General features: G+C 30.7%; 1 protein-coding gene across 1 annotated transcript; it reads left to right on the plus strand.

Moving 5' to 3' along the window:
• The first annotated feature begins 699 nt into the window (after positions 1-699).
• Positions 700-12282, plus strand: LOC101512592 (GDSL esterase/lipase 5-like). The gene is made up of 5 exons (XM_004510500.4): positions 700-1019; positions 2231-2352; positions 10560-10790; positions 11241-11496; positions 12019-12282. The coding sequence occupies exons 1-5, from the start codon at positions 749-751 to the stop codon at positions 12252-12254; spliced, it is 1116 nt and encodes a 371-aa protein (XP_004510557.1). The 5' UTR covers positions 700-748; the 3' UTR covers positions 12255-12282.
• The last annotated feature ends 3895 nt before the right edge of the window (positions 12283-16177 follow it).

Genomic DNA, 16177 nt, shown 5'->3' on the forward strand with positions numbered 1-16177 from the left:
AAATATCAGATCATGGAATCCTAAAGATATTTTATTTCTAACCATATACTATATGTAATCAATTTTAACTTAGACTACACATGCTTAATTATTATAATATATTATATTAAATGAAGTAACATTTCAACCAATCAAACCGCGTTGACCCAAATACAATAAACATATCTTAGTGTTCCTCGTGTTTAGAATTTAAATTAAATATATCCAAGTACACTTGATTGAATGAGATGGAAAAAAAAATCATTTTCAGCTTAATTAGAGATACTGAATTCAAAATCACCTTTAAAAATGTAGCGGTGCTAAATCTCTTGGGAGATATTTTATTGTTTATTATGGTGATATTCAATTCGCAAGATAATATCTGATTCACAAAAAACTAGTTCATTTTTCTAAAATATAATTAAAAATTTATCAATGAAAATTGATCTATTTGATTTAAAATTTGGACCATTATTTTTACCAAATTTTATTTTTATATAAGATCGAAAATTTCAACAAAAATCCGTACATTCACATAGTCAAACATCGATAAATGCGCGATCAAATTTAAACTCATAATTTTAAATTACAAGATAAAAATTAAAAAATTTATTTTTATAATTTTCTGACCATGTAACACACACCGATTATACTAATATAATACTATATATATATATATATATATATATATATATATATATATATATATATATATATATATATATGGGTCAACTATGGCCTATTTGAGATTGAAGTTGATTGTGTGAAGATGAAGTTGATTGTAGGATGTATTTTCTTCCATGTTTTCCTTATTATAGCACTATTAGTATCTCATCAAATCAATGGAAGAAATACAAATTATGTAACCAACAATTACACTTCCTTGTTCATTTTTGGTGATTCTTTCTTAGATGCTGGCAATAACAATTACATAAACACTACAAGCTTTGACCAAGCAAATTTCTTGCCTTATGGTGAAACCTACTTCAAGTTCCCAACGGGTAGATTCTCTGATGGCCGTTTGGTTTCTGATTTCATTGGTAAGATGTGCAACTTTTCATATTTTATACTTTTAATTATTATCCAATTTGGTATAACTTATGTTAATATTTACTCTCTTCCATTAAAATGATAGTAAATATCCAAAGTTGTATGTCGATTCCTAACAAAAAAATACCAAGATTTTTTTCAAGGGAAAAATATTATTTTATTTTTTAGAATATCATCAAATGTGTGTTTAATTAGTCATTTTTAAAAATTTTAGTCTATAAGAATTAATTTGATCAACAATTCAAAAAAATTATAATCAAATTAATAGTTGTCGTTTTATATTATGGTAGGACTAATGGTCTGTTTGGTTTTACCAAAGAGAAAAGAGAGGAGAAATTGAATGAAGGGGAAGGAAGAAGAAAAATTGATTTGATGTGTCTTACATTTGGTTGACAAGAGAAGAGGATATATTTTGATAGAAGGATGTGTAAATTTTATTTTTTTCACTTTTAAAATATTTAATATATCATTTTTTTTTTCTTTCTAATACTTAATAGTATATTCAATAAGTCTCATAAGTAGAACTCAGATAATAAAAGACAATTCAGATGATAAAAGACTGCAAAGACAGTAAGATATATTGAAACATGAATTCGTAATCACGATATTTCACATCTTCACAATTTATGTATATAAGTTTTGTCGTTAAGTTTATTAAAAAAAATACATACTAGTAGTATTAAATGATATAATGTTGAAGTTCAAAGTTTATATAATACTTTTTCTCCTCCAAAATTTCTACTTTTAAGGACCTAAAATTGGCTCAAGAGACTTTGATTGTTAACAATAGTGTATATAGAAGAAGATAAAGAGATGAAGAAGACCAAAGCGAAGAATATTGTTTCTCTTAAGGTTTCAATATTAGTTGCAATAACAAAGGTTAACAAAACAAAAGAACAAAGAATTTATATATATGTTAGTCTAAAATGACTAAACTACCCTTAACATAGTTGCAATAACACACTAATTATAATTTTAAGAACTCTGTACATATTATCAAACAATCTTCTTCCTCCAAAAATTTGAACCATACATTTGAAGTTTAAAATAGTTTACCCTTTTTGTATTTTCTCTTCAATCACAATCACATTCAACCAAATACGTACATCCTAAATATTTTTATCAGGACCAATTTAATTATTTACTTTCAAAATAAGATTCTCTATTCAAGTCACTTGTCATTTTTGTTGTTGTTTTCTAGCTGAATACGCAAATATGCCATTGGTACCACCATTTCTACAACCTGGCTACAACCAATACTACAAAGGAGTTAATTTTGCTTCTGGGGGTGCAGGTGCACTTGTTGAAACTTTCCAAGGGTCGGTAAGTATATTTCATGCCAAATTTTGTCTGAAACATGATTCACTGTAGATTAATATTTAAAATTTATTTAAAAATTTAACGATGATTAATAATACTTTTTAGAAGTAACACTCATTCTCGTCTTTACTGGTTCAATGAGTTAAAATTTAAAAAATACGATTATTTTTTTTTTACTTCATTGAATTAATATTGATCGAATCATGGTATATTTTAAAGTGATCCCCTGTTAAAAAAAAAAATCATACATGAGATCAGCTGTATCTATCGCCATATTTCATTCAAATTATAATTAGTGCTTTTGCATAATGGCACTTTCAAATAGATTTTTTTGGAGATTTGCGTCAATAAAATGAGTAGTATATATATAGTGATTAATTATAGTTAACCACTTATATATCGACAGCTTAGGCTATCCATTACTAGCTAGCCACAATAATTTCTAGAAAGCACTAATTGTAAGATTAGTTGAGGAAGCAATGCTTTAGTAGATTGGATGCTTCTGTCTTTATGTCCACAGGTTTGTCGAAATGCTTGTCCTCTGGGGGATATCCTCAGTTTCTTTTTAAGTATCGTATTTATAAAAAAAAATTATTTAATTATTGTTTTTAAAATTCAATGTAACATTAGTTAATAGTTATGAATTAGTCAATAATTTTTTTTTTATTATAGAGAATATATATATATATATATATATATATATGTGTGTGTGTGTGTGTGTGTGAAATGAGACAAAATTATTAAAGACATTATAAAAAAATTATAAAAAATAATATCAAAAGTAATCAAAGAATCTAAATATTTTAGTTATTTTAGATTTTCTTTCTTACTCACTCTCTATATTATATCCATACCATATACACCCTATCTTCTAGTTAAGGTTCTAATACCATGCTGGCCGGAAGCCTCACATATAATGAGATTAATCTTAATTGTACAGTCAAGCGAGACAAACAACAACCTTCCATAGGTATAAAGTCTCAAGCACAAACCAACAGCTAAAACTATCATCTCATAATAGAGAGGACCGTAGCATGGATCAATAGTCAGATGTTTTCTGATACACAAGATCTTCATTTATGAGGCGAGTGTAGAGCGTAATTGCATCTCTTATGGGAGATTTATGATATGAACATAATAATTAGAGTTTTCAGAAAGAAGAGAAAATTTAGAAGAATATGTTTATACTTAAGCACACTGATGGTTTTATTTCAATTGCTTTTGAGTTCATATGTTACAATATGTCTCCTTTTATAGCCAAGGAGTTACAAAAAAGGACAAAATACAAACTATTCATGAACATGTCATTGTAAGCATTATTAGAATGCTTTACAATTATGGAAGACATATCCACGACACACTTTGACTATTATGTCATATTATTAGCATTCTTTTACACAAACACACAAAAGTACAACTATTTATACAATAATTATACAAGACATATTTATGACACTTTTGACTCATTAGTCTTTAAAGATAGGCTCGTGACTTGGGGACAAATTTTGATCAAATAGGTATTCTTCTGAAAAGTAGCTATGGGAATAATGTGACTCATGATGCCAAATGTCTTCAAGCATTTCTCTCAAAGTTTCTTCATTAGGATTTTCTGAAGTATCAATATCAATTGAATTTTCTTCAATATTCATTGTTGCAAACCGTTGTTCAATTTTCATTTGAGAGTTTTGTTCTGGTTGAGTAGTTTGATCAGAGCTTTCTCCAATTTCTTGTACTCTCACTATCTGCCATTGGGATTTTGTAAGAACTCTATGACCTACACAACAAAATTCTTGTGAACTAACCGGTTCCCATAGATCAGCATAATTTGCACAAATGAGGAGTTTAGTCCTGGAATCTATCTGATATGACCTGTGTAGGATGAAAACTGTCTTAAGTTTGCTAATAGCTTCTTGTGTTAATCTTATTCCTTTGACTTCATCTAAGAGTGGTTCTAGTTGTTTTCTCCACCATTCTAGTGGAGAGTACCATCTAAGTGTTGTCCAAATCAAGGAGTTGTGATTCTTTGGATCTGTCAGATGTTTGAACATTGTTTCAGTTGGGACAAAGATAGGCATAACATATAAACTAGTTGCACACCAAATATACCATAAATGATTTTCAATAAACCTAAAATTTGGGTCTATGATAAATGGTAAATAGAAGGGTGTGTCTGAAAGAAAATGGGAGTGGTCTGGAAACTTTTTTTGTCTTTTTTATAATCTTCGCCATAAAATAAAAAAGATTATTTTTGGCATATTATTTGAGTCAGGATGGTGAGAAAGACAAATCTATTCCAGGAGGAAAATCCTTGATCGTGTAGAGGCATGGGCTGGTAGTAGTTTGATCATGAGAACCAATGAAAAGGTGTGTGTTTTAGTGATGATCTAGATGGGTTTCATAGATCTGGAAAGTAAATCAGGAATCAAATTTGGATTTCCTTTGATATGTTTTACAGTAAAATCATATCTTTAAAACCAATCTTTGAGCCTAAGAGTTTGGGAATCTGGAGGCATTTTATTTTTAAACTCGAGGATCCTAGGAAAAGAAGAAATATCCATTTGGACTTCAAACTGGTAACCCCTCAGGTGGAAATCAACTTTTTGGATACCCAATTTGACTGCAAGTGCTTCCTTGTAAGTGGTGTGGTAACGTTTCTCAATTTCTGTTTGGGCTAATTGACTCTTATTTTCAGAGAGCATCATTCCATGATTTTGGGCTATTTGGGAAAATTGGCCCAAAAACTGTTTATGAGTCTTTTCATCTTTTGAAAATAAAAACACATCATCGATATAGATGAGGACACTATTGAGAATGGGCTCAAAAATTCTAGTCATGACCTTTTGAAATAGTGAGGGAGCTACCTTGAGCCCATATGGTAATATTGTCCATTGGTATTGGGCATTAGGAATGCAGACCGCAATTTTGTAACGGTCCTTAAGATCAACACCCAAATGCCAAAATCCCGACTTCATATCAAACTTGGAATAGATCTGAGCATCTTTGAGAAAGATGTTTAATGAAGAGGTTTTCGGAATGGGAAATTTATCATCTTTCAAAAAATGATTAAGAGGTTTATAACCAATTACTAACCTCTTTTTCCCTCTTATTTTTTTAGATCTCTTTTCAACATAAAATGCTTGGCAAACCAATTCAGATCATGTGGGTTCTATCAGACCTTGTTTGAGTAACTAGTTGCATTCTTCCCGAGACAAAACTAAATCTGATGGACTCATTCCTGGATGAGTAGCTTTGGTTGGATTGATATCCGCATTGAGCTTGAAAGGAAGTTGGACATAAAATTCTTTGTTTGTCCATAAAAGTTTCAGATGAGAGAATTTTCCATAACTGTCTGCACAAAGTTTGAGCAGTTTGGACTTAATTTCTTCATATTCAGCAGTAACTTCAGAAAGGGAATACAACTTTAATATTCCTGAATAAGGTTTAAATTCTCGGCTAAATTTGATTCCTGTAGGGAGAATTTGAAGCCTATTTGTTGTTGAATAAATATCCATACCCACAACAATATCTTTATTTAGGAGGCTACTACCAGTGACCTTTGTTTAAACTATGCATTCAGGGAAGAATCTGATTCCAATTTTCTCCTTTGTCATCAAATATGTTCTGAAAGTTTTTCCATCTGCTGCTACAAAGTATGCAGCAAGTTTCACTCATGCTTCTATAGGGAGGATGTTTGGGTTCATCATTGTAATTTGGGCACCAGTATCCATATAGGCTATAACTTTCTTGGGATGAGAAAACTTTGAGGCGAAGACATGTATTTCAACACAAGGGAGAGGAGGAGTAGGCAAAGTACTTCTTATTTCCTTGAATGAGTAAATAGGAAAACAACTATCATCTCCTGATTCAGCAAATGACGCTTCATCTGAAGAAGAGTTATCTGAGGAAGAGTTTTGAAGCGCAAAAATTGTTTCTTCACCGGTAGAGCTTTGTTCATAATACAAGGATTCTAGATATCCTTCTAGAGGTTGAAGAGAGTTGATCAACTCTGCGACTTTGTTGGTTTTATTAGGACATCTTTTAGAAAAATGTCCATTTTCTCCATAAACAAAACATCTTGGCTTAATTGTAGTTTTGGTCCCCATATTTTAGCTAAATCGCAAAAGTAGTCTTCCCATTTTATTTCTTCCGAATTTTGGTCCCTCAAACATAATTTTAGTCCAAAACTTGATGAAATTCAATTTTTTGCGTTTATTTAAGTCACATCATGCCTTAAGATCTCGTGGTGCAATAATTGTACCTGAAATGTATGGTTATAAATGGTGTAATGCGGCTTTAAAAAATGACACTTCATCAAATTTTGTACCAAAGTTCTGTTTGGGGATCAAAACTTGAAATAAATAAAATGGGAGGACTACTTTCGCGATTCAGCTAAGGGACCAAAACTGCAATTAAGCCAAACATCTTTGATTTTCCTTTTTTCCTCTGAATTGCTTCCTTTTAAAGAACGTCAAAGTTTTCCTTTTCCTTTCCTTCTAGAAGGTTTAGTGTATCTTCGTCGATGATGTTTCTTTCCTGTTGAACAGATGCATTTGTTAACTTTACACTTGATTTCCAGGTAAGGCTTTTTGCATGCCTTGGTGAATTTGGATTTTTGTTCTACAATTTCTGGGAAATGTTGGTGTAATCTACATAGCTTCTCAAGTGCCTCCAATGTTATTTGATGTTTCTATCATCCTATGGATTTCTGGTTGGAGTTCTTGGGGTAGTGAGGAGATATATGTATCTTTTAGACTATGATCATTAAATCCATTGAGGACGTAATATCTTTGGGTCATTCTTTGATAATGTTTTTCAAGATCTTTGACTCTAAGAGAACAACATCTCCTCTCAAAGAATTCTTGTCTGCTTTTTCTATCAAATATCTCCATATCACCAATGAATTCGTTGTGAAGAATTCCAAGAACAACAGCAGTATTTTATAATCTGTGTAATTCATCTTATTTGAATGTACCAATATTATGGTACCATTCCTTGAACTTGTCTTTCATTCTGCAACAAAATTCTTCAATTATCTTATAAGTGTCTGCACTTGTTTTCATCATCTGAGTGTCAAGCCATACACCAAATTCAAGGAGTCTCTTTCTCCAGCGATTAGGTGGTATATCATCAAGCGTGAACCAAGGTCCACTATTCATTTTTGTTTTTCCAGAGACTGGATTTTCTTCAAGTGATTCTTCATATATGGATCTTTCCTCTTTTACACTCACCATGAAAAGTCTAGAAATGTTCATGTAATTCCTTTCAGATTATGATTCTTGTTCTGATACTGATGAAAAGCATTCAGATCTTTCATCAGCTGATGTATCTTTGGAAGAATCATTTTTCTCAAAGGAAGAGGAATCTTCACTCTTTTTTCTTGAGAATTGTGCAAGAGAATGATTTCCTTGTGGGAATTCATGGTTTTATGTGATTGTCATGGCTTGGAAACTTTTATCGGGAATTTCTTCAATTTGGAATTTTGGAGGAGGTGTTTCAGGAACATCTTGGGAGTCAGAGGATGATACACTTAAGCAAGCGGTTTTTCTTTGGACCTAGAGATTGAGGTTTTTATAGTTCTGACATATTTTTGTCTATAAGCTGAGGGTATGTATTTGGCATAATCTGGTGGTGATGAAGCATAAGTAGGGTACATAGGAGATGGCTTTCCTGGTCGTGTGAAATAATTAGGAAAATTATGAGGGTTAGAGAAAAGATCTTCAACAGGTTTAGGTTTTTCTTCTTTGGAAGCTCTCAAGAAATCATCAATCTTTTTCACCTGGTTTTATAACTTTCTGATTTCTCTTTCTTTTCGGTTAAAATCTTGGTTAAAATTTCTTTCTTCTAACATCCTTCTTAAGTCATGATCCAACTGAGAGACTTGAGCTTTTAAGGTTCTGTAGTGTTTTTGCATCTTTTGAGACAGAACTTTGAGATTTGCCTATGTTTCGTCTATTTTTTTAGTAATTTTATTCACCTTTTTGTTTAGATTCTGGAGAGTGTCATTTTGAGCAATCGTGTTTTCTGATTGCCAATTTAGAACTTCCTCTGCTTGGGTTAGAGGTTTAATTTTTCCATCAGGTTGAACTTCATTGGGTTGTATGAAAGGTTTGGATGATCTATTTGTGATTAGGTCTACTTTTCTTTCTAGGGCAGGGAATTGTTGGTCATATTGAAGCTGAAAATATAAAACAAGGGATTGTTTTGATATTTTTTGGAGGGTTTAAAGGTTTACAATAGTCTGAAGGTGACCAAGTAACAAGAGTAGGGTCATTAGGTGGCAAGAGTTTTTCTTTTTTGAGGATTTTAGGTGCTTCTCTGTAGATAGGAAAAGGTTTCTTTCTATCATGGATTTCTACCCATGGACCGTTATCAAGATCTGTTTTTTTAACTTGGTGGAGGAAATGGTATGCGCATCCCTTTGCTTGTAGGGAGGATGATATCTCTCTTAATATCATTATCATGCATCCAACAGTCACATCCTGGGTCGCACTTACTGGGATCTACGTCCCAAATAAAATGGCCATCTATCTTGTTAGTATAGATAGGTTCTCCTCTAGTAGTGACATCATGAATAGGACACCAATCTTCTTTGAGTATTGGTTGTATCATCATGGTCTGAAAAATAGGAGAAGCTGAACTTGATCCTTCATCTGGTTTTTTGAAAATTGTTTTGAATGACCTATCAATGGATCTCCTGAAAGTGGCTTCTTGAGATTGTATCGGTCTTCTGTCATGATGGAATTTTTCATATCCATTCCAGGGGAATTAGTTGAGCTAATTTCTCCCTTGTGATTCTCTTTGGGATCTGGACAATGAAGGGTATATCTCATTCTCTATTGGTAACGACCAACAGTGAATCAGAAGAACATCCAAAGAGTGGCAAGTCTATGGAGTGATTTTGGAGGCAATAGGTTATTTGATGATGAATGGTTGCAGACAAAGCTTTTGGACTTGATCAGATCTAGTGATTTGGATTTGGACTTTCAACCTTGTGGAAAAAGTGCTTATAATTTGGGAAGATGGTGAGGACAACACTTCCAGCATGGAGTGATGTTAGAACAATCCATATTACAACATTCTCATAATGAAGGTAGCTTGAATCTAAAAGAGTTGTTTTACAAAAGACAGACTGGTTTTTTTGTCCGTGAAGGGAGATGATTAGCTTGACATCTCCAAAATGTAAAGTTTTGTAACCTTCAGATTTCCAGTGGTTTATGAGACCTTGAGGAATCTCTAAATCCACATATTGTTCTTGGTTTGTTGCTCTCATATTACATATGGTCTAGTCGAGATGACTGGACATATTCTTTCATATGAGGGTGATTTGTAGAGATTAAGTTTCTGATAGATCGGATGATTAATATTTGTCTTTTGAAAATATTATAAAGACTTGAAAAGGGAAGTATAGTTTCAGTTATTTGAGCATCTTTTGGGGCATAAGAATACTCAACAAGGTTTTCTATTTTGTGGGAATCAGTCTTTTTACAATTTGTAGGAAGAGATAGTGAAGAAGATAGAGTAATGAGTTGATGTGTTGGGTCTAGTGTTTCCATAATTGATTGATTTCCTTTCTTACTCACTCTCTATATTATATCCATACCATATGCACCCCCTCTTCTAGTTTAAGGCTTTGATACCACGTTTTCCGAGAGTCTCACACATCATTAGAGAAATATATATATATATATATATATATATATATTTATAAGTGATCAAAGAATCTAAATATTTTAGTTATTTTAGATTGTTGCACTATTATGTCACCTTAAATTATTTTAAATAAAAAATATATATTAATAATGAAAATGTTATTTATATTAAGAGTACAATGAGATTTATATAGTCATCATGAACAATCACCTTTTAACTAGTGTCTAGTGTAGTAAATTTATAATTAACTTTTACGTTTTGGAAAATTCAAAATAGAAATGCTAAATATACAATGACAAAAAGTAAAAAGTATGAAAGTTAAGACTAAGCCTCTCTTTAAAAAGATACATTAGGTAGCTTATAATTTATAAATTTAAATGGAAAAAAAAAAAAAAAAAAACTTGTTGTGGTAAGAGTCATTTCGTCGCGAAGATGATGCACTTTTTCCCTATCAATTAAGTGAAGTATTTTGAAATGCACTAGGCAACTAGAATTAGCAATATTTGTATTGAATTGCTTTCAAGTATGTTAACGATGGATTTGACAAGTCAAATTTTCAGGTAATACCTTTCAAAACACAAGCAAGAAACTTCAAGAAAGTAACAGTTTGGTTGAGGCACAAGTTAGGCAGCTCCAATTCACAAAAATTGTTATCAAATGCTGTCTACATGTTTAGCATCGGATCTAATGATTATCTTAGTCCATTCTTGACAAATTCTGATGTTCTAAACTCTTATTCTCATTCTCAATATGTTGCCATGGTTGTTGGTAACTTTACTTCCATTATTAAGGTACAAATTTTCATTTATTTACATTTTTAGATACTAACACTATTAAAAAAACTCAAATTAACGATTAAATTTAGATACTAAAAATATTAAATCATATAATATTTTTTTATCGTTAAATTAAGTACCCAAAAGTTATTTTGGTATGACACAGTTGACAAATAATTAAATCTCTTAAATATATATAGTCATGTGTTTGATCTCTCAACAGAAAATTTAATATCTTGAATAATTAGTCTCTGATTGTGAGCTGCAGGATATCTTGTGCAACAAAAATTAACGGAATCAAATATAAATTTTAATTTTTTTTCTCTATAAATTTTTATAGTTATTCTATTTGAATTAATAGTGTAAAATGTGTAGAATTTATGATGTTACAAAGATTGAAGTTTTTACTAATATATTGGTCAATTAACATGCATGATTATGATTGATAATGGTCTTAATTTGCAGGAAATACATAAGAGAGGGGCTAGAAAATTTGCATTCTTGAACTTACCACCCTTAGGATGTCTTCCAGGAACCAGAATAATTCAATCACAAGGGAAAGGTAGGTGCTTAGAGGATCTTTCATCACTAGCAAGTTTGCATAATCAAGCTCTCTATGAGGTTCTCATTCAATTGGAAAAGCAATTAAGGGGCTTTAATTTTTCTCTTTATGATTTCAACTCTGATCTCACTCAAATGATCAACCATCCCCTAAAATATGGTACTTTCTCTGTCTCAATTCAAGTATCCTGTTTTTAATATTTATTTCTCTCAAAAATATGAAAAGAGTATTAATTATTTGTCTCAATGTTACTCTTGAGTAACCAATGTTTACATGAGGTTTTTGGTTTGAATTTTGTTGATTGAAAAATAAAAACTTTTTTGTTGATTGAAAAATAAAAACTTTTTTGTAAAAAATAGTCAACCTAATTCTCTAGTAGATATTAGTTATAGACATCGATATTCTATATTTTTAAAGTGATTATAAAAAATGTATACTTTGGAACTTCTACAATAATGAACATATTATTGTAAAAAGGCTATTTTATCTTAAAAATTAATAACATTTAATATTTTACATTTTATTAAATAAAATGAGATGGAAAGAGTAAGTCTTTAGTATTAGCATAAATAAAAAGATTTTATTAAGCTCTTGAGGATTCAATTTAGTGATTCTATTTCTTCTAAAATATGTGATTTTGCAAATTTATATATAAAAAATGTGGTTATTGATTTGATGCAGGATTGAAGAAAGGAAAATCAGCATGTTGTGGAAGTGGACCATTTAGAGGAAAATATAGCTGTGGTGGAAAAAGAGGAGAGAAATACTTTGAATTATGTGACAAACCCAATCAATATTTGTTTTGGGATTCTTACCATCTTACAGAAAGTGCTTACAAACAATTGGCAACTCGAATGTGGAGTTATACCAAAAACTCTCATACTATTGGGCCTTACACTATTCGTGATTTCTTCTAAACCCTTTGATAATTTGCTTCATGATTTACTATCCTCTCTTTTTTACAACATAAACAATAAATGTAAAAACTTAATCACTATTATAAACATGTAACTAGGGCTTAAGATTTTTTTAGATAATAAATAGATGATTAGGTGGTCCCTAAAAGAATAAAACCAATAAATGATAATTTAGAGCTTCAATTATTTGTTGTGGAACTCTTTGCGGCAAATATTTGAATCATATCATATGTTTCTAATTGATTTTGGTTGCAGCATACACTCTAACGCTCAATAATGTTTGTGATATTTTATTCAACACTTTGGATGGTGTTATGAGAATAAGATTGTGAAAATTGAGAGTATAAGCAAACATGTTTTGTTTATATAAAATTAACTCAAAGACTGTACCAGTTTGTCTCACATTAAAAAAATAACACTATAATAGGATTTATTTTATATGCACGGTTAGTATAAAGAATTTTTATATTGCCATCAATTATAATCGTTAAGTCATTAGAGATATTTGATTTTTACCATAATAACCTCTTAAGTCATGTGTTGACAGTTTAAACTTTTTATACTGATAGACAGTACATAACAATTAAACTCAATTGAATAATACAATACATACATATATACTTATATAATACAATAAATACATCAACCATTTAAAATTGGGTTAAATGAAATTGTCTTTATAAAATTTCTAAATTTTATTTTTAATCATTATAAAAAATTTCAATTGGTTAGTTCCTAAAAATATTTTTTAATCATATTTAGTCTCTATTTTAAATAAAAAAATTGTCAAAATTTGATACTTTTAATCCTTAAAAAAATCCTATAAAAAAATTAAGAATTAAAGCTAATAATTTTTTTAGAGACTAAATTTTTATAGAGACTACAAACATATTTAACCCTTTAAAAATTTAACACATTATAAATAATGGTCTATCAAAAGTTTTTCATCGTATGTTTAGTTTGAGCAGTAAAACTCAAACAATTCTTGCATATGTATTCGTGTACACATGATTTATTTTAAATCATATAACATAAAATATTTGTTAAATTTCTCAATTTATTTCAATTATAACTCTAATTTTTCCTTCAAGTAAGAAGACAAGTAATAATACTAATGAAATGTATATGTTATAAAAAGAGTTATGAAAAGGAAGAATTCAATTGGATTAATATTTGTGTATATCGATGAGGTGCGCATGAGTCAAATTGCTTTTTTTAGATGTGTGTCAAAATGTAGAGAAGAGTTTTGTTTTCAAAATTGATAGTTTCGAAAGTTTCAAATTTTTGAAATAAGGATTACATTAATTTAAAAAGTTTTGAAAGTTTTCAAATCTGGAAATTTTCAAAATAAGGATTATGTTTCAAAAGTTTGAAAAGTTTCCAAATATGGAAAGTCTCGAAATTTTTGAATTGTTTGAAAATTCTGAAAATTGTCATTTCAAAACTTTCGAATATTCTGAAAAAATGAGTGAAAAAATAGAAGTTAAAAAAATTGAAGGGAAAAATTGTATTTTGACATTGATTGGAGGGGTGACATTTAGGAGTGCAGGGTAGAATCCTCGAAAAAAATATTAGATTGAGGGATGAAAATATTGTTGATGGTAGGTTGAGCAAGATGATGACTATAGGTGAAAGGGTGGTGTAAAAGTAAAATGGAAGGGTGTGTCCCAAAACTCATTTATTGGAAATGGAACTCTCCACCAAATCACACTTTTTCATGCATTTTTCTCTCCTTTTGAATGGAGAGAAAACACATTTTACTCTCTCATGTTTAATTTACACACCAAAGGATCATTCCCATTTATACTTCTCCATTCACTTTGTATGTGAGCCTCTTTATATAGTTGTGGTTTCATTTGTATAGGAGAGAAGCATAGGATGCCAAACTACTACGGATGTTTTCGGTTGAAAGTGATCAATGTCCAGCTTTATTGTTTGCATGGAAATGGAGAAAAAAAAGACAAAGCACAATATATGTGTTTGACTATTTGTAAACTTTAGTAGGAAACATACTTGCTCTTCAATTTACTTCAGTTTTTGTCTTTTTCATTTGTTTCTCTTTTGTCTATTTTGAAATGTATGTGAATGCATATGAAAAATAACAAAGTTAGGGATGGGCCAAACTAATGGGCTTAGTGAGTGAACCTCTGTTTTGTTATTACAATGAGAAAAGGAAAACCGAAAGAAGATAGCAAAACGCAATAAACTAAGAGCTTGATAGAATTAGTTTATTTAAATTTATCTATTGACATAATATTTGTAAGTCTCTTTGATAGAGAAACTTCTTGCAGGCAGCAACTATCTCGTTTTAAGCATCTTCATATTGTGTGCTGTTGAAAACTATAGTCTCAAAGTTTCCATGTTCTAAGGGAGCAACTCACATTCTAATATTCAGGCGAAGACCATTTTTAAACTTCACACACTTTGAGCGATCATCAGTAGTTGTACGATATGTATGGTAAAACCACAACAACTCTTCAAACTATTTAGCATACTCACCAGTTGTCTTGTTACCTTCATAGCAACAAGTTTGGACTCCTCCTTGTCTTGAAGATCAACTAATGAGACTAAGTTCGCATCAGCTTCCAAAAGTAGTGACACTTCACTAGATAAATCTTCCTATTTGTTTCTTGTATATTTCATTTCCAATGTAATTTGCATTTTATACATAAAAGAGAATCGAGGAAACTTTGCATAAGTCCTGTATAAGACATTTATAATAAGCTAAAAACAATGTGGATATATCATAACTTATTTTTACAAGTTCTTCTAAACACTTATAGAAGAGCTTATGTGATAAGCAAAACTCAAATAAGTCTTGTAACACACCCATAGTAACCCAAATTGGGCACTCGATGATTATTTTCCCTTTTCTGATAAATCTTCTAACACAATCAAACTACTTCAAGGATGTAGTGAAGTTACTAAAACCAAGAGGGTTTTGAACAATGGTGTATACTTGTTTATTAGCACTGGAAGCAACGATTACTTTGGCTTTCACAACCAAAAACCCAATGTCACTTAGTCATACCAAACCCAATTTGTCAAGATGGTCACCAATTTGGACCAATACACCAAAGGTTAGTATTTTAATATTCAAACTAAAAATACTCGAATCTGTGTTTGCTCCCCTCCAATCATGTTTCTCTTTTTCTCACTTCCATTTAATTCTTTCTTTACAATTTGATTGCAGGAAGTTTACATTCTAGGAGGCAAAAAAAATTGCATTTAAAAATGCAAAACCTTTGGGTTGTGTCCCAAAAGCTAGAATGACTACTAAAATGGGTGGTAGCTGCGACAAAGTAGTATCGACAATGGCAAGAGAACAGTACAAGGCTCTATATGTAGCACTTAAGAAGTTAGAAAGCACATTACTAGGAATTAGGATTCAAGTATTCAATATTCGATTACTACAGTGCACTTTTAGACAAAATCAACAAGCCTTTAATATATTTTTACATTTAATTTTTAATACTTTGTTTATTGTGTTGGTTCAGATATTATTGTCTATATATTGTATAGAATTAAAGGAAGGAAAGACAGCTTATGGGTGTGGAGGAAGATTCACTTGAAGATAAATTTGAGGCAAGCAATAACACTGTTGAATATGTGTGGTTTGATGGAGCTAATACAACTGAGTAAATCGCCAATTAGCAGCTAATGTGGAATGAGCCACGATCGATTACAGGGACCTTATACTGTGAAGCAGCTATTTGGATATACAAAAATAGTTTAATAATGTTTTACAATATTTGTTGTGATGATTAAGTACTGCAACAATGTTTTCAGTGTTGTTATGATTAATTAGAGTTTCTACCTTTTTGTTGATTAATGCAGATTCCATCCATTATTTAGTAACTATATACAATTTTCTTTGGCGAACAAAGTATAACATGATTAACTCAACTCAAGAGATAACGAAG

This window comes from Cicer arietinum, chromosome 7, assembly GCF_000331145.2.
Source record: "Cicer arietinum cultivar CDC Frontier isolate Library 1 chromosome 7, Cicar.CDCFrontier_v2.0, whole genome shotgun sequence".
NCBI lineage: Eukaryota > Viridiplantae > Streptophyta > Magnoliopsida > Fabales > Fabaceae > Cicer > Cicer arietinum.